This window comes from Arachis ipaensis, chromosome B8, assembly GCF_059453495.1.
Source record: "Arachis ipaensis isolate K30076 ecotype BB chromosome B8, ASM5945349v1, whole genome shotgun sequence".
Lineage (NCBI taxonomy): Eukaryota > Viridiplantae > Streptophyta > Magnoliopsida > Fabales > Fabaceae > Arachis > Arachis ipaensis.
Window position 1 is genome coordinate 22,295,105 of NC_142443.1, and position 23,705 is coordinate 22,318,809.

The 23,705-nt window shown below is 35.2% G+C and overlaps 2 protein-coding genes and 2 pseudogenes across 3 annotated transcripts; 2 read left to right on the forward strand and 2 right to left on the reverse strand.

Annotated features, from left to right (window-relative positions):
• The first annotated feature begins 525 nt into the window (after nucleotides 1-525).
• On the forward strand, nucleotides 526-1,290 carry LOC148547430 (uncharacterized; annotated as a pseudogene).
• Nucleotides 1,291-5,915: 4,625 nt separating this feature from the next.
• On the reverse strand, nucleotides 5,916-10,031 carry LOC110265260 (uncharacterized; annotated as a pseudogene).
• A 7,048-nt stretch (nucleotides 10,032-17,079) lies between these two features.
• LOC107613724 (vesicle-associated protein 4-1) lies at nucleotides 17,080-20,762 on the forward strand. Of its 2 annotated transcripts, none has more exons than XM_016315848.3 (7): nucleotides 17,080-17,630; nucleotides 18,279-18,349; nucleotides 18,690-18,771; nucleotides 18,873-18,991; nucleotides 19,975-20,052; nucleotides 20,134-20,256; nucleotides 20,364-20,762. In XM_016315848.3, the coding sequence occupies exons 1-7, from the start codon at nucleotides 17,348-17,350 to the stop codon at nucleotides 20,421-20,423; spliced, it is 816 nt and encodes a 271-aa protein (XP_016171334.1). In that variant the 5' UTR covers nucleotides 17,080-17,347; the 3' UTR covers nucleotides 20,424-20,762. The 2 variants fall into 2 exon arrangements, 1 of the variants encoding a protein (XP_016171334.1); XR_001614150.3 differs by having other exon boundaries at nucleotides 17,119-17,630; nucleotides 19,404-20,052.
• A 214-nt stretch (nucleotides 20,763-20,976) lies between these two features.
• On the reverse strand, nucleotides 20,977-22,871 carry LOC107612307 (uncharacterized). Its single transcript, XM_016314078.3, has 2 exons — nucleotides 22,305-22,871; nucleotides 20,977-21,460 (listed from the first exon to the last, which is right to left on the reverse strand). The coding sequence occupies exons 1-2, from the start codon at nucleotides 22,743-22,745 to the stop codon at nucleotides 21,101-21,103; spliced, it is 801 nt and encodes a 266-aa protein (XP_016169564.2). The 5' UTR covers nucleotides 22,746-22,871; the 3' UTR covers nucleotides 20,977-21,100.
• Nucleotides 22,872-23,705: the final 834 nt, after the last annotated feature.

The window sequence follows — 23,705 nt, forward strand, 5'->3', positions numbered from 1 at the left end:
ATGTAAAAATACATAATGATTGAAGTATATTTATAATCAAGTTATATATATATATATATATATATATGAATAAAAAACTTAAATAAACCAATGGGTTGGATATTACATAAATCATCAAAAATTTAATCCGTTAGGTGCATGTTCCTAATGGATATTTCTATGTAAATTGATACAGTTATATTTGATTTATCACTGTTGGTACTAAATCGAATTAAACTAATTCAAATTAGTAGGTAGGCATGCAAATTGAAGGGATTTGATTTGATTTGTACATAAATATTTAGATTTCCTAGTAAATCGAATGACATCAATTCGATTTATTCAATGCTCTTAGTAGCCAAGTAAATCGATTGGAGCTGCTTCGATTTACATGCACGTCAGCTAATGAATAAATTAACACAAGACAATTCGTTTTACTATGTATTCTCTAAGATATATAAATAGATGTAAGTTAATTCGATTTACCATAGTGCAAACGTATATAAATAGCTATGGAATGTGAATTCCTCGTCATAGTGACATGCAATGGCTAGTGATGATAGTTTTTTAGTTCTGGTGCACTACAGATGGTCGATTAAGAAAAAACGCGATCTGGAATTAAATCTACTGATAAGGATTCGCTTAGTGTTTTTCTCAAACCATCAACGAATTTCACCGAGTTTCAGAATACGATAATTCAAAAACTGGGGCTGCAAGGCGTGAAACGGGTGAAGTTATACTACATAATTCCGATTTCGGTGTTGCGGGATGATGTGAAGTATGATTTCTTCATCATAGGCAGCGATAAAGATTTGCAAGTTCTATTCCATTGTCGTCGGCAATTTTCCGAGGTGAGGACCCCCTGAGTTGTTGGCCAAGCTTGTGGATGTGGTCTCTAGTTCAGGAGGTTCTTACCGGAATCTTCAGCCTTCAGCCACGACAGCATGCTCTAGTTCAATGCCTGTTGGTGCCTCTTCATCTGTGCCCGTAATTGAGCCTGAGACAGTTTTGGTCGCCTCCCCATCCTTCGCTGCTAATCTAAACCACACTCGTGACAGAGAAGTAGGTGATATAGGACCCTTCGGTGATGTTGCGATTCCTATAGCCGGTACTCCTAATGTGATACCGGATTCCCGACAAGGTGGAGCACCGGATAGTTTGGAAGATGCACTGCAGGATGATGATGATGATGATGACGTGGAGCCCGCCACGATTGCCGATGATAGCAATGATGACATAGCGAGGAGTATTCCAGCTGAGGGTGGTGGAGCGGCTAGTTCAGGAACTCAACAGTATCCTCTGCACTTTTAAACTTTGGACTTGAATGCCATGAGATAGCAGGGGGTACCTAGTGTGCCTGTCGGATTTGGGGCCAGAGACACACAGGATACATGAAGACTAGCTGAATTTCAAGTCGGTCAGTAGTTATAGGATAAAGAGGAGGTCGTACTGAGCGTGAAGACTTATAGCATCCAATGTGGGCTTGAGTATAAAGTGTTGTAATCTGATTATCGCAAGTACCATGGAAATTGTAAGGAATTTGAAAATGAGTGCACATGGTTGATTAGTATCAGTTTCCGCCTGTGCAAAGGTATTTGGGAGGTAAAACAATACAATGGACTGCATACTTGTCTAGCCACTTTGATATCCGGTGATCACAGAAGGCTTGATTACCATGTGATCTCGACCTTCATACTGCCTATGATTAGAGTCGAGGCTGCCGTTTCGATCAAGGTAAATGCAGAATGCGACAGATGCCCATTTTGGTTTTAGACTGACTTACAAGAGGGTTTGGTTGGCTAAGTATGCATGAGAGGGACTTGGATCAGGAACAACATCAAACCATAAGATATATTGCGCCCTGTTGGTCCAATGAGTGTGCCAACTCTGTAAGGTAGTGGGAAACCATCGATCGCCGTCTCTGCCATCCTTTGACATCAAGAAATAGATGTTCAATGCAGGTGGTGGCCGATGCTGTACTCCTCCAAATTGTGGTAGAACCCAATCTATCTGATGCCACTCTATGATAGCCAAGTAGATCAATGTCATTACAGACCTCTATAACGCCGTGTGTCGTGACTCTAGTATCTCCAGATGCACAACCTGTATGACATTTGACGAGCTGTACGACATCCAAGCGAATTGAAAAGAGAATTTAGGTCGAAATAAGTCATCATGACCAGTAACGACACAAAATATCTGAAGAATAAAACACTAAAGTGTATGAATCTCACATCGTCAGGATGAAGTAAATCTATTCTCAGTCTGCAGTGCATAACTCGAGATCCCTTCTCACTCGACCTGACCACCTGCCACCCAAGATATGTTATCAACAAGTATCGAAAAAATAGGAACAAAGAAAACAACTAGTAATCAATTGGGTACCTCGTCCCCAAGGGCTAGTGAAAAGCGTCAAAGAAATTGCCAGAAGATCCATGGTTGGAGGAGCTGCAGTGAACCTGCCAACTTAACCATGTACTTGTTGGCCATACGGCATAGGCACCTACATAACCACGATAGAGCGGTAGATCTCCAGCTATATCTGCCCATGTCCTCTAATCTCGCTACGTACGGCAGCCACCTGATATGCATGCGGGTGCTAAACTTGTCACCTGACTGTCTCCTCGTCTGCACCCTCGAGAAGGTCATTGAATATCTCCTGCATCCAAGTGCACTTCACAATGAACTTGTCGATGTAGTCTAGTGGTGGCGACACACCCAACAACTACTCGAACCAAATCCATGCCAGACGGCCACCGTCGATGTATCGCTCGAAGTTTGTTAGACATTCGTTAACGTACTGTCCGTTGATCGGGAGTCCTATTTGGTAGGCTACATCATGTAACGTAATCGTGCACTCACCGAATGACAGATGAAATATATGCATCTCCGGATGCCATCTCTCCATAAATGCACTCACTAATGGCTCATCCAACCTAAACCAATGGTCGTTGAGCCTCGCGAGATGGACCAGGCCAGCCATCTGCAAGTATGGCATAATCCTATCGTCTAATAACATACCATACTACCTCCTCATACTTGTAATACAGCAGTGAGGCTGCATGACAATGACAAAATTCTCTATTACGGATAATTTAATCAAAAAATACTTTAACTAAAATTAGATTAAATTCTAACGGAACATAGTTAGTCTACTATTTAAGTCATTAATCTAACATTTCATAATTCAATTTTTTAAATAAATTTAATCATTCTAAATTCTGTCAAATGTTCTAATGCTTACTTAATCCAACACTTTAAATCCAAATTAAATTAAATTAAATTAAACTCCACAAAATTTCTAACCTCATTAAACTTCTAACATTAAAAACTCACAAATTCTATCCAAACCTGTTAAATCTACCCGTCAACATACTTAATCACCCCTTAACCAACATGCATTTGTGATTTCAATCTTGTAACACACAACTAGCCCTATATCAATACTCGGGTACCCTCAATACTATAACAATTATTTAAAGGGTAAAGATTCTAATAATTCTAATATTCAAGTTCTAAGCGATTTAATATTACTAATCTTCTAATACACTACAACCCCTAAATCAATACTCTAACTACTACTTCAAGTTTAAACATTCTAATAATTCTAATAATTAAGTTCTAATCAATTTAATATCACTAGCAATTATTTATTTCTGAAAGAAAAATAAAATAAAAATTTAAATTTCGTTTACTAACCTCTTCATGCACGCTATCAGCAATGTGCGCAACTTCGTCCAATCGATATATTCGATTTGGGTCACCTTCTATTTCTGCAATATCAATCTTGTACTATATATAGATTGTTTTTATTTCTCTGGATGTTACGTGTTGGACTGGTGAAATGTAATTCGAATCAAACGAATTCGAATTCTATATATAGGGATTTGGCATTAAATTGAATGAGGCATATTCGATTTAGTAGGATGTAATTCGAATTTAGCCAATTCGAATTATTATGGGCACAAACTTTGAACTAATTCAAACTATCCAAATTCGAATTACTACGAGTGACATGAAATCACGTGCATTGCTTAGTAAATTGATTAAGACTAATTCGATTTAGTAGAAGTATTGGTAAATTGACATGCCTCAATTCAATTTATATTTAGTAAAATGTTTTTTTATAAATCGATACATGTTAAGGTGATTTATTATTATAACTTGAATTCGAATAACACTAATTCAATTTATATAATTATATGCATCGGTAATTCACGTAATATTTTTTGTTTTGGGTAATTTATATAAATTTGAGTGATTTTTGGTTTAATTAAGTGATTTACCTCATATATATACATAATTAAACTCTAAATAGTCAGTTAGATTCATATTTATAGTTAAAATATAAATAAAACTAGCATCACTTTAATTTCGGTATTCAAATATAAGTAAGTAATGGTTTTTAATTTTTGATAATAATCTTTTATATTAAATTTGAATTAGAATGATTGGATTGTTGTTATTGGATCCAAGCTTAACCTAAATTGCAACCAAACACACCTTGCGGCTCCCATGGATTTTGTGACACTGCTTTTGTAATCCCATTATTATCATCTTAATTTCCACCACCTTTATTGTTTAAACCACCAGTTTCTCTTTGGCTACTATTTATCATTCATAATCATTATCACATACATAATTCATTATTTTTTCTAGTTCTTTGAACACGTAATATCCTTTTCTCTCTCTTTTTTTTTAATAAAATAAAATAACGAGAGATATGGGTTTTTGAAAGGGGAATATTAATGTAACATCAGGTCACGTAACAATCTATAATTATAGGACAAATGTTAGAAACTTAGAATTATCCTCGAAGTTGAATTTTAAATAATAATGGCAAGGAGAATATGATTTTTTTCCCTTTTCTTTTCCCCCTATAGTTGTTAGTTGATTCTTAATTTATCATAATCAAATTAGTGTTTTCCAAAAAAGAAATACTCTAAGGTAAATATAGACTGAAAAAGAAAAATTTAACAATTTATTGATTATTAAATAGGACTCATCAATCACACACATAATTTTTAGAGTGTTTAGTAAGAACGATTATATTATGTATACATTAAAATCAGTTATCAAAATCAATCATCAATATAAAATACGTATTAAAATATAAATATATATTAAAAATAAATTAAATTATATATGTATTTATAAATAAATATATTAATAACTAATTTTAGTATATGAATAGTATTTTTAAAGTAGGATGACTCTTTAGAGAATTCAAATCTTTTTTTTTTTTTTGGACGGAGACCCGGGCCAACAGTCCGGCCCAGGTCCAGAACAGAGATCCAAAACCCCCCAAACCGACCCGTTATCCATCCCTGTTCCCCTCCCTTGCCGCGAGAGTGAGAAGATCTCTTCAGCTCGTGATTCTTGGAGGCTCCTTCCTTCAGTCCGCCGGCGACATGATCTGAAGCATGCATGGTTACTGAGGCCACCGGCTTGGGAACACGGAGCCTTTGTCGAGACTGCGCCGCCGTCCCACGAAGCTGTCTCCGAAGCAGGTGCCTGGGCATCACCAACAGCGCTCTGCTTCCTCCTCTTTCCAAGATCCATAATAACCTCTTCCCGTTAGCAATTCGGAGTATTGGGTAGACTCCACTCCAAATGTCTTCCGGCGCCTCAACCATTCAGTCTGAATTGATACTCTCCCTTTGTCAGAACTCGAATCTGGATGCCACTCCCTTTATCATAATTTGAACTCGATGACCTCCATCTTTTGCCTCCACTGGAACCACTCTGGCCCTCCTCTTCCTCACGTTCCCGCAGCACGATCTCAGACACAGCGTCGCCTTGGGTTGTATGCAGATCTTCTGTCTCAGATCATTGACGATCTGGATGAAATCCTGACACTCTTGGCTCTTTGCTTGGTTCGAGCTTCTCTATTTGCCTAATTTTAATTATCCAGTAATTCTTGTGTAATTGTTGATTTACATTCGAAGCTCTGTTCTAATAATGCTCTGTATTTCTGTAGGTGGTTTAGTGCTCCAGTTTGCTCGTAGTGTCTCTGCTTCTGCCGCTTTCGCCACTGCATGAGCTAGACGATTTCCATTTCTGGGGGTCCAAGTCATTCCCTTTTCAGGTAAATTCGCCATTAAAATTTGAATGTCTTGGAATATGGCCATAGCCTCTCCTAAAGCTATTTTAGATTTGATAGCTTGAGCTAGCTTTAGGTTGTCAGTTTCTATTAAGGTTCTGCCCATTTGTAAATTATTCACTATGATTAATGCTTGTCTTACTGCCTGGACTTCTGCCACAGTACTTGATGTGGCTTGGATTTTTCCTGAAAAACCTAATATGATTCTTCCTTTGTGATCTCTGATAACCACAGCAATTGCACCAGTTCCTGTATCCTTCCTGAATGCTGCGTCAACGTTCGCCTTCAACCAGTTTTCAGGGGGAGGTCTCCATTTCACCAGGTTTGTTTTACTTTTATTACCTTCTGTTTTCTGTGTGTGCTGTTTTTCTGCTAGCTTCCAGTAGATTTCCTCTAGTGCTTTAGCCCTGTAGATTGTCCATTTAGGATTTACATCCTGCTGCTGAAACAGTTTGTTATTTCTTGTTTTCCATATTTCCCACATGAGAAATCCTAGCTTGCTGATCCTCTTCTCCATGTCCTCTCCCCCACCTGCTCTCAACTTCTTTATACATTCGACCACCCAATTTCCGATAGAACTTACTGTCTCCACTGTTGGGGTCCATTGGCATTCCGCTCCGAACCATGCTGCCCTAGCCCAATCACAAAGTAGTAGTGCGTGTTCTACTGTCTCTGGACTTTTTAAACATATCTGGAAAACTGGATTTGGTGCCATCTTTCTTTTATATAAGTTAGAACCTACGGGTAATATATCATGACAGGCTTTCCATAAAAACATTCTGATCTTCTGTGGTACTTCCATTCTCCATACCTCCCTCCATATCTCCCTTTTGTCTTCACTTGTTGATGGATTTCCATATTTGCTATTCTGCTCAACTCTTCTTGCAGCATAGTATCCAGTTCTTATTGAGTAACTCCCATCTTCCCTCCATGGCCAATACAGATGATCTTCTTTGTTCATTACACTAACAGGGGTGCTAAGTATCTCCTTGCAAATTTCTTGGGAGAATCTGCTCTCGATCTTCTTTTTATTCCAGCCTTCCCCATTTACAATGAGATCCTTAACCTTTGAGTCATCTGTGCTGTTTGTGTTGAGAGGGCTGCTCCTGCCTGCGATCCAATTGTCTTTCCAGATGCTCACTTTGGAGCCATCTCCTATGCTCCACTTTGCGCATTTCCTTAATAGCTCTCTTCCATGTAAGATGCTTCTCCAGACCCATGAGGCGCCTTTTTTACCCGTTGCTGTCCAGAAGTTGCCGTCCGGGAAATACAACGATTTCAAAATTTGTACCCAGATTGCATTTGGATTTTTGAGAGCTCTCCATGCTTGTTTTGCCAGGTAGGCAGTGTTTTGTTTTTCCAGGTCTTTAAACCCCAATCCCCCTTCACTCTTGCTATCAGTGATGCTATCCCACTTCTTCCAATGAATGCCCCGTTCCTTCCCCGATGCTGCCCACCAGAATCTCGCGACCTTCGTGGAAATTCTCCCGCAAAAGCTCTTCGGGAACTTTATCACATTCATGATATACGATGGTATTGCCTGAATTACCGATTTTATTAGAGTTTCTTTGCCTGCTTGATTCAGCAACCTTTCTTTCCACCCTTCTAGTTTATTCATGATCTTCTCTTCAATCCATGCTAGAGCTTTGTTGTGAGATCTTCCCCATATGGCTGGTAGCCCCAAGTACTTTCCTGGCGTGTCCCATGTTTTCATTCCTAAAATCTCTTCTATGTCTACTCTCGTTTGTATCGGCACTTGACTTCCAAAGGAGATGCCTGACTTGTTCATATTAATTCTTTGCCCGGATGCCTCTGTGTATTCGTTTAGTACGGTTATGATCTGAAAAATCTCCTCCTCCTTCGCCTTCGCAAAAATAATGCAGTCGTCCGCAAACAACAAGTGAGTAATAGCCGGAGCTGTTGGGGCTATCTTTAGACCCGTTATATTGCCTTTCTCTTTAGCCTGCTGCATAAGAATCGTGAATACCTCCGCTGCTAAAATGAACAGGTATGGGGATAATGGATCCCCTTGTCTAAGACCCCTCTGAGGCTTTATCTTCTTCGATAACTCACCGTTGACTCTTACCCTATAACTCGCACTTCTAACACATTTCATCACCCAGTCAACCCACTTCTCAGCGAACCCAAATTTCTTGAGCACTTTTTCGAGAAAATCCCATTCCAGCCTGTCATACGCCTTGTTCATGTCTAATTTGATTGCAACATTTTCTGATCCATCTCTTCCTTTCCTATTTAGGCTATGGTAGACTTCTTGGACGATTACTACATTATCTTGTATGAGCCTTCCACCCACAAATGCACTTTGGGTAGGGGACACTATATCCTCGAGGAGCCCTTTTAGTCTCAACACTATGACCCTGGTTATTATTTTGTAAATAAAATTGCAACAACTAATTGGTCTTAACTGATTGAGTTCTTCCGGATCTTTTACCTTTGGAATTAAAACTACTATGGTTTCGCTAATCTCTTCCGGCAAGAACCCGTTCCGAAAGAATTCTCTGACTACTGCACATACCTCTTTTTTGATTATCTCCCAGTGCTTTTGATAGAACAGTCCATTCAGGCCGTCTGGTCCAGGAGCCTTGAGGCTGCCCATGCTGAAAACTGCTTTCCTGATTTCTTCTTCTGTGACCTCTGCGATCAGCTCCCTGTTCATGTCTTCCGAGACTCTTACTGGAATCTTGTTTACGACTGACTCGCAATTCCTTTTATTGTTTGAAGTAAAGAGCGCATCAAATCGTTCCTCTATGTGCTTCATGATTTCTTTCCTGTTTTGTATCCAGAAGCCCGCCTCATTTTTGAGCTTATCGATTCGGTTCCTTCCCCTTCTTTGAATGGTTGTAGCATGGAAAAAAGCTGTGTTCTTATCTCCCCATTTCAACCACTTCAACCTAGCTCTTTGTCCCCAATATTTTTCTTCCTGTTTCCATAATGCAGCTATATTCTCTTTTATATGTTATATTTTCTCCTGTTTTTCTTGTGTTAAATCTGAATCTTGTAGCTTCGTTAATTCCTCCTTCAGCTTGCGAATTTCTTGATCTGCTCGTTTCAGAGTCCTCTTGCTCCACTTTTTAAGCTCCTCTTTACAATTTTTCATTCTTGTTGTTATTCCTTTCCAGACGCATCCTTGGACATCTTCCTTTTCCCATCCCTTTTTTACCGTATTCTCGCAATCCTCATGATCGGTCCAGAAGGCCTCGAATTTGAAACTTTTCTCTGTCCTTTGAACTTGATTTATGTCCAAAACCAATGGGCAGTGATCAGAACTGATGGCTGGCAGAGCTTTGAGTGATGCCTGCTGATATAATATTCTCCATTCCCAATTTACTAATGCCCTATCTATCCTTTCCCTGGTGATGAATCCATTTCTTGGATTTCCGAACCATGTAAATCTTCCTCCTTTTATATCTAAGTCCATAAGGTAATTCATATCTGCAAACTGCCTAAATTCTCTCACCTGATTCTGTGGCTTTGGATGTAGCCCAATTTTCTCTTCTTGGCTTAAAATGTCGTTGAAATCCCCGATGAATAGCTGTGGCTCCCCCTTGTTGTTGTTATTCGCTGTGATTGTCCTCCATTGTTCTTTTCTCCTTCCAAAACATGGATTCCCATATATAAAGTTACACTCCCATATTTTTCCTTTTCTATCATCAATACGAGCTTTTATATGATTATCGCACCAAAAGTAAATATTAATATTATATATTTCATTCCACAAAAGGCATAGCCCTCCGGACAGTCCCCGGGGTTCTATGTGAAATACATTTTCAAAATGTAGCCTTCTTTTCAACTTTTTAATAGTACTTTCTCTAGCTCTAGTCTCCATTAGATATACTATTGCAGGCTTGAATTGTTTGCACATACTGTGCAATTCAGAAACTGTCGCGGGAGCTGCTACCCCGCGGCAGTTCCAGCTTATGATGCTCATGGTTGAGTTGGGGGCATGTGTAGGCCCGCCTCCTCAGCCGTTATGTCTTCCAAGTTATCTCTGATCTGTGATCCTTCCTCATGCGCTCCTCCTTCTGTTATGCTTCTCCACCTTCTGTTCTTCTTGTTGGCCCTCGACATTTGCGTACCTTCCTCTTCTTCTTTCTGAAGTTTTACATTTCGCTCCTGTTGGTCCTCTTCCCTTCTTCTTTTCAGCTTTAACTTTTCCTCCATCCTTTGGATAAGTTCTGTTTCGTATTCTCTGGCCACTACTATTGCTTTACTATTTTTCTGCTCTATTTCCTCCTCTTCTTCTGCTAATTCTACATAATAAAAGCCTCCTTCACTCTCTGTGATTATCTGTTTTCCTCTCTGTTTTGACTGTTCCTTATTTGTTCCAGAGTGTCTTGTTGGTCCGTCAACGTCCATGTTATTTCTGTATTGGGCCTCATCTTCTACTTCTTTTCCTATGTTTTTCTTCCTATTTTCTTCAGCCATATTTTTATTGAACTCCATCAAAATTTCTCTAATGGTAAGGTTCCCTTCTCCTTCACTTGGCCCAGTTCTGATTTGCTGTCTATTCATATTGGGCCTTTGGTTAATGAAAGCCCATGTCCCTCTGTTTGTACTGTCCATTCTTCTCATGCTTGGCCCACCTTTCTCTTTATGCTTCCTAGGAATCTTGCTGCTGTCCTCCTCATTTTCTTCTGCATTGTCCTTATCCTTGGCCTCATTCACGTTTCTCATTGTTGCTGACTCACTAGCTTGCTGATTTTGTTGGATGGCTTCTTCCTTCTTCCCTTTTTTATTATTTGCTGTCCCATCATCATTTATCATGCAGATACTGTTGTGTTCCTCACCGTTCATTTCATCATCCTCAGCCCCTTTACCTTGATCTTGCACTTCTTGTATTGCCACTTGTCTCTCCCCTATTTGCTCTTGTGGATTTTCTGCTCTTCCCCAAGATTTGGCAGAGGCACTGGCTTGAGAGCTTCTTACTCCCCCTAGACTTGACCCCCCTCTGTCCTTCTGTGCCTGTCTTTTCAACCACTCCCTCCCTTGCAAACTTCTTTCACGCGCCTCCCACAACTCCTCCACCCAATTGTTCTGTTCCTCCTTTCTCCTCCTAATGCCTGCCTTTCTTGCCTCATTTTCTATTGACCTCAGACCTGGAGTTGTGAGTTCAGGCCCATATCTGGGAATTTCTGGGTTTACTAATGATCTCACTAGTTCCTCCCCACATGCTCTTTTGTCATGCCCAATTCTCCCACACTTGTAACAATAATCATACAGTTTTTCATATTTGAAATCAGCCCATGACTGGCTTCTATCACTTCTTCTAAACCAGAATCCAGTCTTCAGTGGTGCTTGAACATTTATCTCCACTCTCACCCTAAGGAAGGATCTAAGCATGTTTCCTTCAACAAAGGGATCTTCAGCACTTATCACTCTCCCTAATGTGGCTCCTATCTTCTCAGCATTTTTTATATTTATTTTATCATAAGGCAATCCATGTATTTGAACCCAAATAGGAAGCTGATTGTAGTTTACCTCTTCTATGGACAGGTTTGGGCTCCACCATTGCAGACTCAGCATGTGCCCTTCTATCCTCCATGGTCCACCTTCATATGCTCTTCTTGCTTCCTCCTGGCTCTTGAAGTTCAAGATAAATGAGTTTGGTCCTGCATTAGTGATCACTAGACCTTGTGGATCTCCCCACATGTTGAGGATCGTTTTGCGTACTGTGACCGTATTCAACACCTTTTCCGTCAACACCCGGCCAACTAGCTTCTGATCTGTCTTTTCTCCATGTTGAGTTGAAGATTCTTCCAAGTCTAGAACATCCCCTTCCATGGCTGTGTTTTCTATCCTTTCCATAACTTGTCCTGCTGAGTTGTATTACTTTTCTGTTCTGTCCCTCTCCTTTGTTTTGTGATTATCTTTGAGCTTATATTTGATCTGGACTTGAGTAGTTGTTGTGATTTAAGAGCTTCGCTGTCGAAGCAGTATAACTCCACTCCTGGAGAGCGTGAGGCTCCACTCTTGGAGAAGTTGGCTTTGTTAATGTTCTATATTTCTGTAAGTGGTTTAGAGGCAAGTGAACTTTCAGGTGTGTTAGATATGTAGGGCTTTTTATGACTATGAAGTTTTTTGTTGAGAATTCAAATCTTAAAATTTGCTTTCATGTATATTTTGTGTGAATCATGTTAACTCCACAATTTAAAAAGAAGAGGCAGCAAACAAAAATCTGTAGTCTTTTGGGGCCTTGTAAAAGAAGGCTTAATAGTTGGGCCAACTTATTGGGTTTCAAAATAATGGGCCAGATATTATAAAATTGGGTCAATAACATTAATGGAATAACCTCATTGGGCAAGTAAATTCAAATCATGTTATGAACGAGTTTTAATTCCGACAAAAAAAATACAAGAACGAAAAATTATTGTTATAAAGCCTGACAAGAAAAAAAAAATATCTGAGTTTTAATGAAAAAAAATAATCACAGCCTCAAAGTCACAGGTAAACAATTTATATATAAACTCTGTTAGGTAACTAACATCGAATCAACTAACTATTAGCCAATTTGTCATTAACTAGTATTTTTTATTTTTAAATTATTATTTATTAATAATTATTTAAATTTTATTTTTTAAAAAATATATAATCAATAAATATTAATTATAGTTGTTTAAAATTGACTGATTAAGAATTATTTACTTATATTTTTTCTTTGTATATTCATTGAATGGGAAACAAAAACCAAAGAGAATTGAAAGCCTCGTTAATTAAAAGATCTTGGTTGAAGAATGGAAATTAAGAATAGAATAGAAGTAGGTCAAAAGAGGGATATTTCCTTAGCTTGTTGGTGAGAAAAAGAAGAAATTAAAAAGCAAAGGAATGTTATAATAATTCCCATAATGAATTTCTCAACGAACAACTAACCCACACCAACAAACCTAGCCCACATTTGTTAATGCCCCCTACATCAAACACCACCTAACCTAATCCCTCATAATGAATGCCCCTTACCCTCCATTTCTCAATCCAACCCATGCCTCATTACTTTAATTAACAACCTCATATCAATATCATATTCTTTTGATACTTACATCAATGCATCATTCATCGCATCGTTTTGAAAAATTTAATATTCATATTCAGATATTATAAAAATATAGATTTTTATAAGGTTACCTTTTTTTGTATTTTACTACTCGCATGTTGCTGTGTTGGATCAAAACTATTTGACTAGTGTTAAAGCTATTTTTATAATAACATACAATTATATGGAATTAGTCCATAATATGTACTTCGTTAAAAACATATCAAAATGCATTATTATATCATTTGAAATAAAAAATCATATAAAATATGTTACTTCTATCTTCTAGGAAAATTCCCAATTACATCAATATATTGTTTCTATAAACATTTTATCAAATGTGCTCCTAACAAATTACAAGCTTAAGGAAATTCTTATACATACAGCTTCAAAACAAGGAAACAATAATTTTAGAAAAAGTCTAGGGGCAGCAACTTTTGTATTTCCTGGCCAACACTTAACTATCAAAATAAAAATGAGTGATTTCTCACCATTAGATGTAATCTCATACCATTAAAAATACTATTGATAGCTAATTGATGGTTACAAAACACCAAAATTATTGGCCCTAGCATTCCTCATAATTTTATTCTATATGATTTATATAATTTTATTTTGTTATCTTCATTTAATCGGGCATTATTACATGGAAAATCTCAATAAAGAAAAAGGCTTTTAAAGTTCAAAACATTAAATATTACTAAATGCATAAAAAACACCATTTTTTAATAATTTAATTTTAATATATTATAAGTATAATTTTATATTATAAAAAAATAATTTTATATTATATATTATCAGTGTAATTAATAATTATTTTAATTTTAATATTTTTTTGAATGACTATTTACCGCGTGAATAGTCATCCAAAAAAATAAATATAATTATATAACCGTATATACACTATAAGTATATCAAAATTAAACTTTTTTTAATTCAATAATGAGTAATTTATTAAATCATACAAATTTCTTTTCTCTCATATTTGCAACAGTTAGACAACTTTGAATGTAATATAAAGCCATTAAAAGTAGTCTTGTAACGGTGGTTATTTAAAAGTTTCTTATGAAATTAAGAGTGTTGCTATCAGATTAATTACTAAACAGATACAATTAAAGATTTAAAAATTTAGTCATTTAATAGGTGTTTAAACTTTTTGTTTTTATTTTTCAGTAAAAAAAATTATTTATTATTTTTTATTAGTTTTATCATTTGTTAATGAGTTTATTATCAATAATTTTTTTAATTAAATTAGACCAATTGGAAGATAGATTTTCTGTAAAAAAAAAAATTGAATGACTTGATCATATTTTTGAATGATTAAGTATGAAAAAGATGACAAACATAATTATTAGTCAAAAACTCAAAATCATCAACAAATAACTTCGAGGTTTATTGAAAGGTAAAAATTCAGGTAAAGTCGACTTCACGTGAAGTTGATATTTGAGAATCATTAGATAAAAATTTAGTCAAATCAGTCAAATCATCTAACGGCTCTCAGATGTTAACTTCACGTGAAGTCCACTGCATCTGAATTTCCACCTTATTGAAAAGATATTTACACCAACACAAATTCAACAGCTCACCTTTTATAGAGGTAATCTTGATTGGTTATTAAAATCTCGTGTATTTAACACTTTCCAATAAACTTAGTCATTTAATTAACTTATGATAAATTGATAATAGAAGGTTCCTTATATTTAGCATGAATTAGAAAAGATATTCATACCAAAGTAGAGAAAATTTTACATAAAAACAAAAAAGTAAATTAAATAAATAAAATATAAAATCGTAATAAGGTTATCAGATTTAATACAAACAAAAACATAAAAAAACCAACTATGGTTACTTTTATCAGAAAATAAATTTCCTTAATTTTTTCTTCCAATTGAAGATATTAAGTATAATATTTTATTATTTAATATTTTTTTCTCATAACCTTTTTTGGTTCTACTTAATAATATACAATAAAAAATTACGCTTTACAACTTCAATTTAAGAAAAAAAAATTAACCTCAAATTTTGGCCCCAAATATTTTCGTCAAGTCTCATGTATTTAACACTTTACGATGAACTTCTTGATTGGCTATTTAAATCTCGTGTATTTAACACTTCACAAATCACAATAAACTTATTCAGTAGTTCCACACTTTACGAAACTAGTATTTTTATATTTTATTAATTTATAAGTTATAACTATTGAATCAATAAAAAAGCTAATGTTATATTAGCCCCGCAATTTATTAAAAAAAAAAAGCAAATTTTTTTAATAAATTTATTTATCTTATATTTTAAGAATACAGGTTAACATTATAAATTTAAATTTTTTTATTAAAAATATAAAAAATTTAAAATTTTAAATATTTATTTTATATTTATTAAATAAAAAAATTAACAATCTTTTATTAATAATAAATTTATCATGCACCTTTTAAAGTATATATTAGCTAATTTTTTTAATTAAACTTAAATTTAAATCACTCTATATTACTTCAGCATTCTTAAAATTTAGAGAATAAATTACTTTTTTTTATATATTATTACTAATAAATTTAAATGAATATATATTTAACACAAAAAATAAATATTTATGTATATTTTAGTCGAATAAAAAATATTATATTTAAATTAAACAAGTAAATAACTTATCATAATATTTTGGACAAAATACTTTAATAAACTAAATGCAGCAAAAAATTACTTGGATCACCTAAAATAAAATCTGATACCTGGTATCATCCAAAGTCTAAATTTATGTAATTGAATTAGACTAAATACAAAGTCTAAATTTATGTAATTGAATTAGACTAATTCGAATTATAACTTTTAACAGTAAATCGAATTAAGTAGAGTAGATTTAGTAGGTAATGTTGTATTTGGAGTAAATTAAAATAGACTATTTCGATTTATACAAATATGGGATAAATCGAATTAAGTGGAACGTTAGATTTTTCATGGTAACTCGAAGTAGCGTAATTCGATTTATATGTATAGAGACCTATAATTATAAATCGAAATATGTTGATAAAATTTATTAAATTTGTGGCAACATACGTAATAAAAAATTATTGTAGATTTACATATGTTATAATAATAATAATAATAATAATAATAATAATAATAATAATAATAATAATAATAATAATAATAATTGTAGGTTTACATATGTTGCTAAAAATTTAGTAAATCTAATAATCTATTTTAATTTATGATTGTAGGTTTCTATACATGTAAATCGAATTAGGCTATTTTGATTTACCATAAAAAATCTAATGTTTCATAAATCTAGCTTACCTAATTCGATTTACTCCATACTTATATAAATTAAAATACCCTATTTCGATTTACTTTAAATGCAAGGTTACCTACTAAATCTACTCTACCTAATTCAATTTATATAAATTTAAATTTTAAGTGATACACGTATCATGTTTTATTTTGAGTGATCCTAATAATTTTTTGCTGCGTTTGGTTTACTGAGGTATTTTGCCCAATATTTTTATTATCATAGAACTATAAAAGTTTAGAAATACTTGGGCAACTTTAAGTACATTATTCATGCGTATTTTAAAAACTTGTTTTTTATCGAAACTTTAATATATGCTAGGTTGATTAGATGCAAGATTATTTCATGTGTTAAAGAATATGTATAACAGACCTACTATGTAATACAAAAATGTACTTATGTATAGTAAAAGTTAGCTATTATATATTTATGTATATTGATTTATATATATACTTTTTAAAACATAATAAATATCTTTTAAAATATTAAATACATATTTTTTTACACAATAACTAATTAAATTAATTTTTAATATATAATAGAATTATTATATAATAATACTACATAAAAAAATAATTTATTTTTTAATTTCAAAATAATACATAACAATTGTAATATAATATAATTTTATAATAACAAAGGAAAGAATCCACGTTAGGAAGAGGGGGTGTGCATTAAATAAAACGCTACCTGATAACCTGAAGGGACACGTTGCGACCGCACGGCGCGTCCGCATAAAGTCGTTCATAGCAGAACACACACACACACACCCTTTCACCTTCTGTTTCTTCTTTTTCTTCTTCTTCTTCAATTTCAATAACTCCAAAACACATAAGCCGTTCCAAAACGCTGCGTTTTACTTACAATATTCCCAATTACAATTCACCCCTAATCTGATCACACCTTTTCTTTTTCTTTTTCCGGCGCCACTATGGCAATCGCCGGCGGCGCCCACACGCCGCGCTCCGAAGCTAACCTCTTCAGGTTCTGCCCCTTCTGGAGCTCCGGCAACGCTTCTTCTTCTTCTTCTTCTCTATCTTCTTCAGCTCACAACAACCATAACCACCGCTCCGAAGGGAACAACACTGCTACTTCTGCTTCTGCGTCTTCTTCTTCTTCTTCTTCTGCCAAAACAGTGTCGGCGGTGGCGAGGTCGCTGTTCCCTCCACGTCGAAGGCTCCGTCTCGATCCTTCAAGCTGCCTCTACTTTCCATGTAAATTCTGAATTTCGCACTTGTATTGATTTTCTCTCTCTACGTTGACTTTTGACTTTTTTGCTCTCATTGAATTTGATTTTAGTTTACTTTCACAATTTGTCAATTCGTTGAGTTTTCTTGGATTGAAATTCAGCTCTTTTACTTTGGAAGCATTTTAATTTTAATTTTGTTTCTTTTTTGGGATGTTTGACCTTATTAGTTATTATTATCTGCAAAGGAAATGGAGTTGTGGTTTTTATTTTCAATGGTTAAGAAAAGGATATTACTTTTTTTTAATAGTATTATTTTTAATCAACTGCGTCACGTGTGTGTAAAATGATAACATAAACGATGAAATTGATATCTTTCATTGGGAGCTCTCAGAAATGGATTAAAGACACTAAAAAGTAAAAAACCAAAATTTATAGCTAAATATAAACTATAAATAATGATAGATGGGAAATTTAGAATAAACAATTGTGTTTTTCCCTCTTATATTGATCCCCCTCCCCCTCCAAAGAAAAAAAAAAAAGAAAAATAGTTTTCTTTTTTTCTTAATAATTTTGTTTACCCATGTGAAGTACTGATTAAATAAGAAAAAGAAAATTTTGGTGCCGTCTTTGTTAATGATTATTACTGAATTTGGGTTTTTGTTTGTTATTTCAGATGAACCGGGGAAACAGGTTAGGAGTGCGGTTCGTTTGAAAAACACAAGCAAGTCGTATGTTGCTTTCAAGGTATATTGTTTCTGTGGACTCATCTGGTGTGTCTCTAATGTGGCTTCACTGGCTTCAGAAGTATGTATGCTTTTTTTTCACTTGTCGTGGTTCTCTGAGCATTGAACACCGACACACAGCAGGACAAGGACGAATTTATATATAGATGGACCTGTCTCTCTTGTGTCAGCTTTTGTGTAACTCTGTTTGTGATGTGTCATGTTTCACCAATAAAATTGGGGAAAAATATCAAAATATTAGGATGTCTAGTTTTAACTAATTAATTCATTTTTTATTCCTTTTACACATGTTCTGTTTATGTTGTTGTCTTACTGGCTTCTGAAATAACCCTTTTTATCAGTTTCAAACTACGGCACCAAAGAGTTGTTACATGAGGCCTCCTGGTGGTATTATTGCTCCTGGTGAAAGCTTGATTGCAACCGGTAATTTTCGTTTTCGAAAGGAAAATTGATTATCAGCTTTCTTAAAATAATAATAAAAAAGTTTATTTATGTCAATGTTCCTTTCCAAATTTGGTTGTCAGTGTTTAAGTTTGTGGAGCAACCTGAGAACAATGAAAAGATGTCAGATCAGAAGAACAAGGTGAAGTTCAAAATCATGAGTCTCAAAGTGAAAGAAGGAGTGGACTACGTACCTGAGCTGGTATGTTTTGTACCTTCTCATATCATATTTTAGTACCATCTCAGTGAAGAGAGTGGGAGAGGGATGATAGGAATCGGGATTTCTTTGTTGCAAAAGATGAAAGTAACTTTAATGGTTTTATTCAGTATCATAAAGGTAGATTTACCAAGTGTTGTGCCTTTTCAAAAAACTATAACCCAATAGAGCTCCAAAACTTACATTGGGCATCAAATAGAATGATTAACGTTCAAATGTTGTGTGTGCTGTTGGCACCCCATTTTAATGTCAATGTGGACTATTATCACAGTAATTTTGATAGTAAGCCCCAATTTTGTTAGTTCCTTGTAGAAGAATTCATCTTGATATTATCTATACCTATATTATCATTGATTGCCCAAGAGCTGAAACGGCTATATTGTTCCCTCCTTTGAAGCCTTGCATGGAGCATGGATTTTATTTCTTTAAGCCAGGAAAAGATAACTCAACTCAACATGGGTTGCTTCTTAAGTTGGCAATCAGCTTTCTTTGGAGAATTCGAAGGACTCATAATGTGCAGACATTTCATTACTGGTTAATGTAAATTGGGAAGAGACCTAAACAGTTTGATATGAAGGGTTATAAGTTGAGTTGACTAGATATTACTTTTTATTGTCTGCTTGGACCTTGGAAAATACAATCTTGTTTCAATTGACTTGACGTATTCTTGCCCTCGGTTTTATCATAAATGGTCATTATGGTCACCTTTTTCGGCGAAGGAAAAAGTATGACCAGAAGAATTAGATAGAGGCTGAGAGTATGTGTATGGGTCAGAGGAACAGAAACAGAGACTTCACACAAAATCCAGACTTTAAAAAGATCCAGAGATATATCTTCACATGCTTAGATGACGCTTTTCTGTAATTCATGTGTTTGTCAAGCAGTTGTAATAGGTTATGTGTTGCTTGAATGTTGAAATTCCATCCCTTTCAGAACCAGTTAATGTTCAAAAACGGATTTTCTTGCAGTTTGACGAACAAAAGGATCTAGTCTCAGTGGAACGAATCTTGAAGGTTGTATTTATTGATCCAGAAAGGCCTAGTCCTGTAAGTCAAAATTATCTGTGTAGTGAAACTATCTCAGGATAGTATTGATGTGCACTGGTAACGGCAAATTGGTATTTTTAGGCTTTGGAAAAACTGAAGAGACAGCTTAATGAAGCTGATGCTGCAGTTGAGGCTCGAAAGAAGCCACCTCCTGTGGAGGTGGGTCCTCGTGTTGTAGCTGAAGGACTTGTAATTGATGAATGGGTATGTAAAATCTTCTGACTATAGTTTGTTCCATTTCAATGTTATTTAACATTAATTTTGTATTTCACATATCTTTTACCTTCTAAATTTCCTCCAAATGTGTATAGAAAGAAAGAAGGGAGAGGTACTTGGCCAGGCAACAAGTTCAAGCAGTAGATTCAGTGTGAAAAGCAATTTGTTCTTCCAGTTAGTGTTTTTGCTCAGAGGAAGATGCCTGGTTGCTATGATATAGGATGATTCATTATATTATGATTGGAATAGGTTGTGAAAATATTTGGCTTTTTTTGGAGGAGCATTCCGAGGTGTACATAGTAGAGTTTGCTTGTTTGTTAAATAAATATAAGTCTCACTCACTTCCATCTTCTTGTGAAATGATGATCGTTGTTTAAATAATGGATTATTCATGAACATATCATTCTTTCGTTGTGCTTCTATGTTATGATGAAACATAAACAAGCACATTCACCTCTGTAATATCTGCATCAAATGAAATTCTCACTTGTGCATGCTTGTTTGATTCCGAGACATTTTCTTTGTACAAGTGTTCTTGAAGGTTAATGGCTAGTTTTCTTGGAAGCATGTTTAACAATTTGTCTTAAGTTGCAAATACCAGCATGCAATGTAACTTTCAATGCAGTTTTTCAAGCATAAAAAACCATTTAAAACAGTGCTCATATGAAAAGGAAGAACAGAAAGAAAGAGGAGGGAAAATAGATATAATTAAGTAAAAACCTAAACTAGAGCAGATTCTGTACATATGTATAGCCTGAACATGACAAAAGGAAAATGATATTTATACACTCAAATTAGTTGTACAATCATAGTTATCAAAACAGAATGAATATCATATATCTTCTGGGAGGTGAAAATTCTGTGAACCGAAGATTTGATGTGTGTTGGTTTGAATAAAGAGTGCTAGGCCACACTTGCTGCTGTTGAAGGAACTCCACAAGGGGAAAGTGATTGTTCCTGATACTGTCTTCTTTGGAGGAAGGTCTACCACATTGCATAGCTTTTCAAGTTTTCTGACAACATAGTCATTGGAAAGAACACGACCTTTGTTCTCCCCTCTTGGGCAGTCAGTGACCAAACCGTTTTCATACAATGCCACCATCACAGCTACACCATTGCTGTCCACTTTCATCCTCAATGCACCTGTCAGCATTACTTCCAATGCATCTGATGTAGGCCTTCTGAAAGTTGCCTGATACAAACAGTTTCCTCAAATGTTAAACTACATAAACTTTTGTTGCAATATTGATTTTCTAAGAAACTTAGCATGAGATTTGGTTTGCATTTTTATTTTCTGATTTTATTTTTAAGATTTTATAAAAAAATAAAAAAAGAAAACAGGAGATGGAAAAAAATTCTACTTTCTTTTATTAATGGCAAGTATGAATGATTTAAATGGAATGGATGACTAATGAATAATGATTGATTTGAAGCCCTATGGATGATGAAAAACACACAGAATTTGTCCTATTTCCTACTAATCCCATAAAAACATGATTTTGGCATATTAATATTGATTTGGTGAGCAAGTGGCGTCCCACGTTGTTGCGTGAAATGATGACATTGTGATTGAAAAATCCATTATGTCAACATCTAAGGTCCATTAACATATGATGTAAATTGCAATGACTCTTTTGGAAAAGTACTGCCAACTCTTAATTTAAAGTTGCCATTAACGTCGATTGTTTTTAAGTGATCATTGACTAAAAGTCCCACATAAGGCGTTGGCACCATATCTTTTTGGTGCGATGTACATAGTAATTTAATTTCTTGTTTAAGAAAGGAATCAACAAATTAAAAGTAGATAATGGATAAAATCATGTATCCTAGTAAAAACATTATTTCTAGCATGGCACGAAAAACGTTACAGGTAATGCTCATCTTCTTATTCCAATTTCAAGAAGGAAAAACATAATTCCATGATAAGAAACCATTATTCCGAATCTTAAAAATAATTATTAAAAAAAATTAACAATTAAAAATTACCACTGAATTAATGTACGTGCATGCATGAATTGATTAATTAATTAACCAACCTGGAATGTAGGAGCAGGGAACCTGGGTACAGAGTTGATGGCTTCAATGAGGGCATTCTCGTCATTTCCTATGCAATGGGCCTGGCCTTGGACTATGACCTGTGGGGTGAATATGGTATCAAGCCCAAGGGCCTGAACGTAGGCTTTTTGTCTAACCGTCCACTGGCTTGACCCAAATGGGTCCTTCCAGCCCACATAGTCCCAATAATCCACGTGGTAGGCCAGAAGCACCACCGGAAAGCCCAGCTGGAAGTCCCCCCTCCCCAGCCGCGACAGCACCAGGTCTGCCGCCGGCGATGTCCCGCACCCCTGGGACGTGAACATCTCCACCATCACCGGGCCCGCCGCCGCGACGCCGCCGTCCGCCGCCGTGCCCTCCGCAACCCCGCCGTTGTGGAGGTGCTTTCCGAAGCATGATGACCAGAGTGCCCGCGGCGCCATCAGATGGAATTCGAATGGTGGCTGCCGCCGGAGAATGCGGTGGCGAGTCACGAGAGATGTTGTGGTTTGTGTGCACGTGCGCCGCACGTGTGTGTATGTTGAGAGTTGAGAAAGATGGGGATGAATATGAATGATGAGAGAGAGAGAGAAAGAAAGAAACAGAGAAAGGGTTGGAATGAAAATGGTAAATAAGAGAGAGGGTTGAATATGGGGAGTTGGAGGGTACGGTGGAGAGAAGGAGGTGGCGAAGAAGATGCTCAGACTTGCTGTCAACTCTTTTTTGTGGCTTTGTTATGTTTTTGTTACTTCTTAGTTGTTTCATTGGCAACCCAGCTTATTATTTTGATTTACATGTTACAACCAATAACTATAACAAATTTTGTTACTAATTTTATAACAATTTCATGGATGTTAATGACCCCGGTTTAAAAATAAATAAAATTTGGCTAACATTTAAATACACTAAGAACTATCCAGATATATACAAACAAACAAAAATTCATACATTCAATCAGTCATATCACATATATACAAAAAAAATCAGCCATTAATCAATTATTCTTATAGAAATACATAAACAAATTTCAAGTTTTATCAGGTCACAGCAATAACATCTCAAAAGTGTAGCTTTTAAAAGAACTCCTAAAATAACTCATAATAAAGAATAAACCCTAATTGAAAAACTAATAGCAATACTGACAATACTGATAGCAATACTGAGTTACTGACAATACATGATTATGTATTAATATTGAGGATTATTTTATATTATGAATTAGATTTGTATTAATGTATTGAATTTTTTTATTTTATTTTATTTTATTTTTTTGTTTAGAAAATACACGAAGATTTCCAAAAGATTCAATCTCCAGGAAATATTAGATACTCGTTACCTGTGACGGATATGGGACAAAAACGAGAGAGGAGTTTTATGAAACTGATGAGAACGGAAAACGGATC

Excerpts from the sequence above, each read along its gene's own strand:
- LOC107613724 (XM_016315848.3), top strand. The coding sequence starts at position 17,348 with ATGGCAATCGCCGGCGGCGCCCACACGCCGCGCTCCGAAGCTAACCTC. Across the intron at positions 18,350-18,689 it reads AGTCGTATGTTGCTTTCAAG|TTTCAAACTACGGCACCAAA; the intron begins GTATATTGTTTC and ends CCTTTTTATCAG. Across the intron at positions 18,772-18,872 it reads TGAAAGCTTGATTGCAACCG|TGTTTAAGTTTGTGGAGCAA; the intron begins GTAATTTTCGTT and ends TTTGGTTGTCAG.
- LOC107612307 (XM_016314078.3), bottom strand. The coding sequence starts at position 22,745 with ATGGCGCCGCGGGCACTCTGGTCATCATGCTTCGGAAAGCACCTCCAC. Across the intron at positions 21,461-22,304 it reads TCCCTGCTCCTACATTCCAG|GCAACTTTCAGAAGGCCTAC; the intron begins GTTGGTTAATTA and ends TGTTTGTATCAG.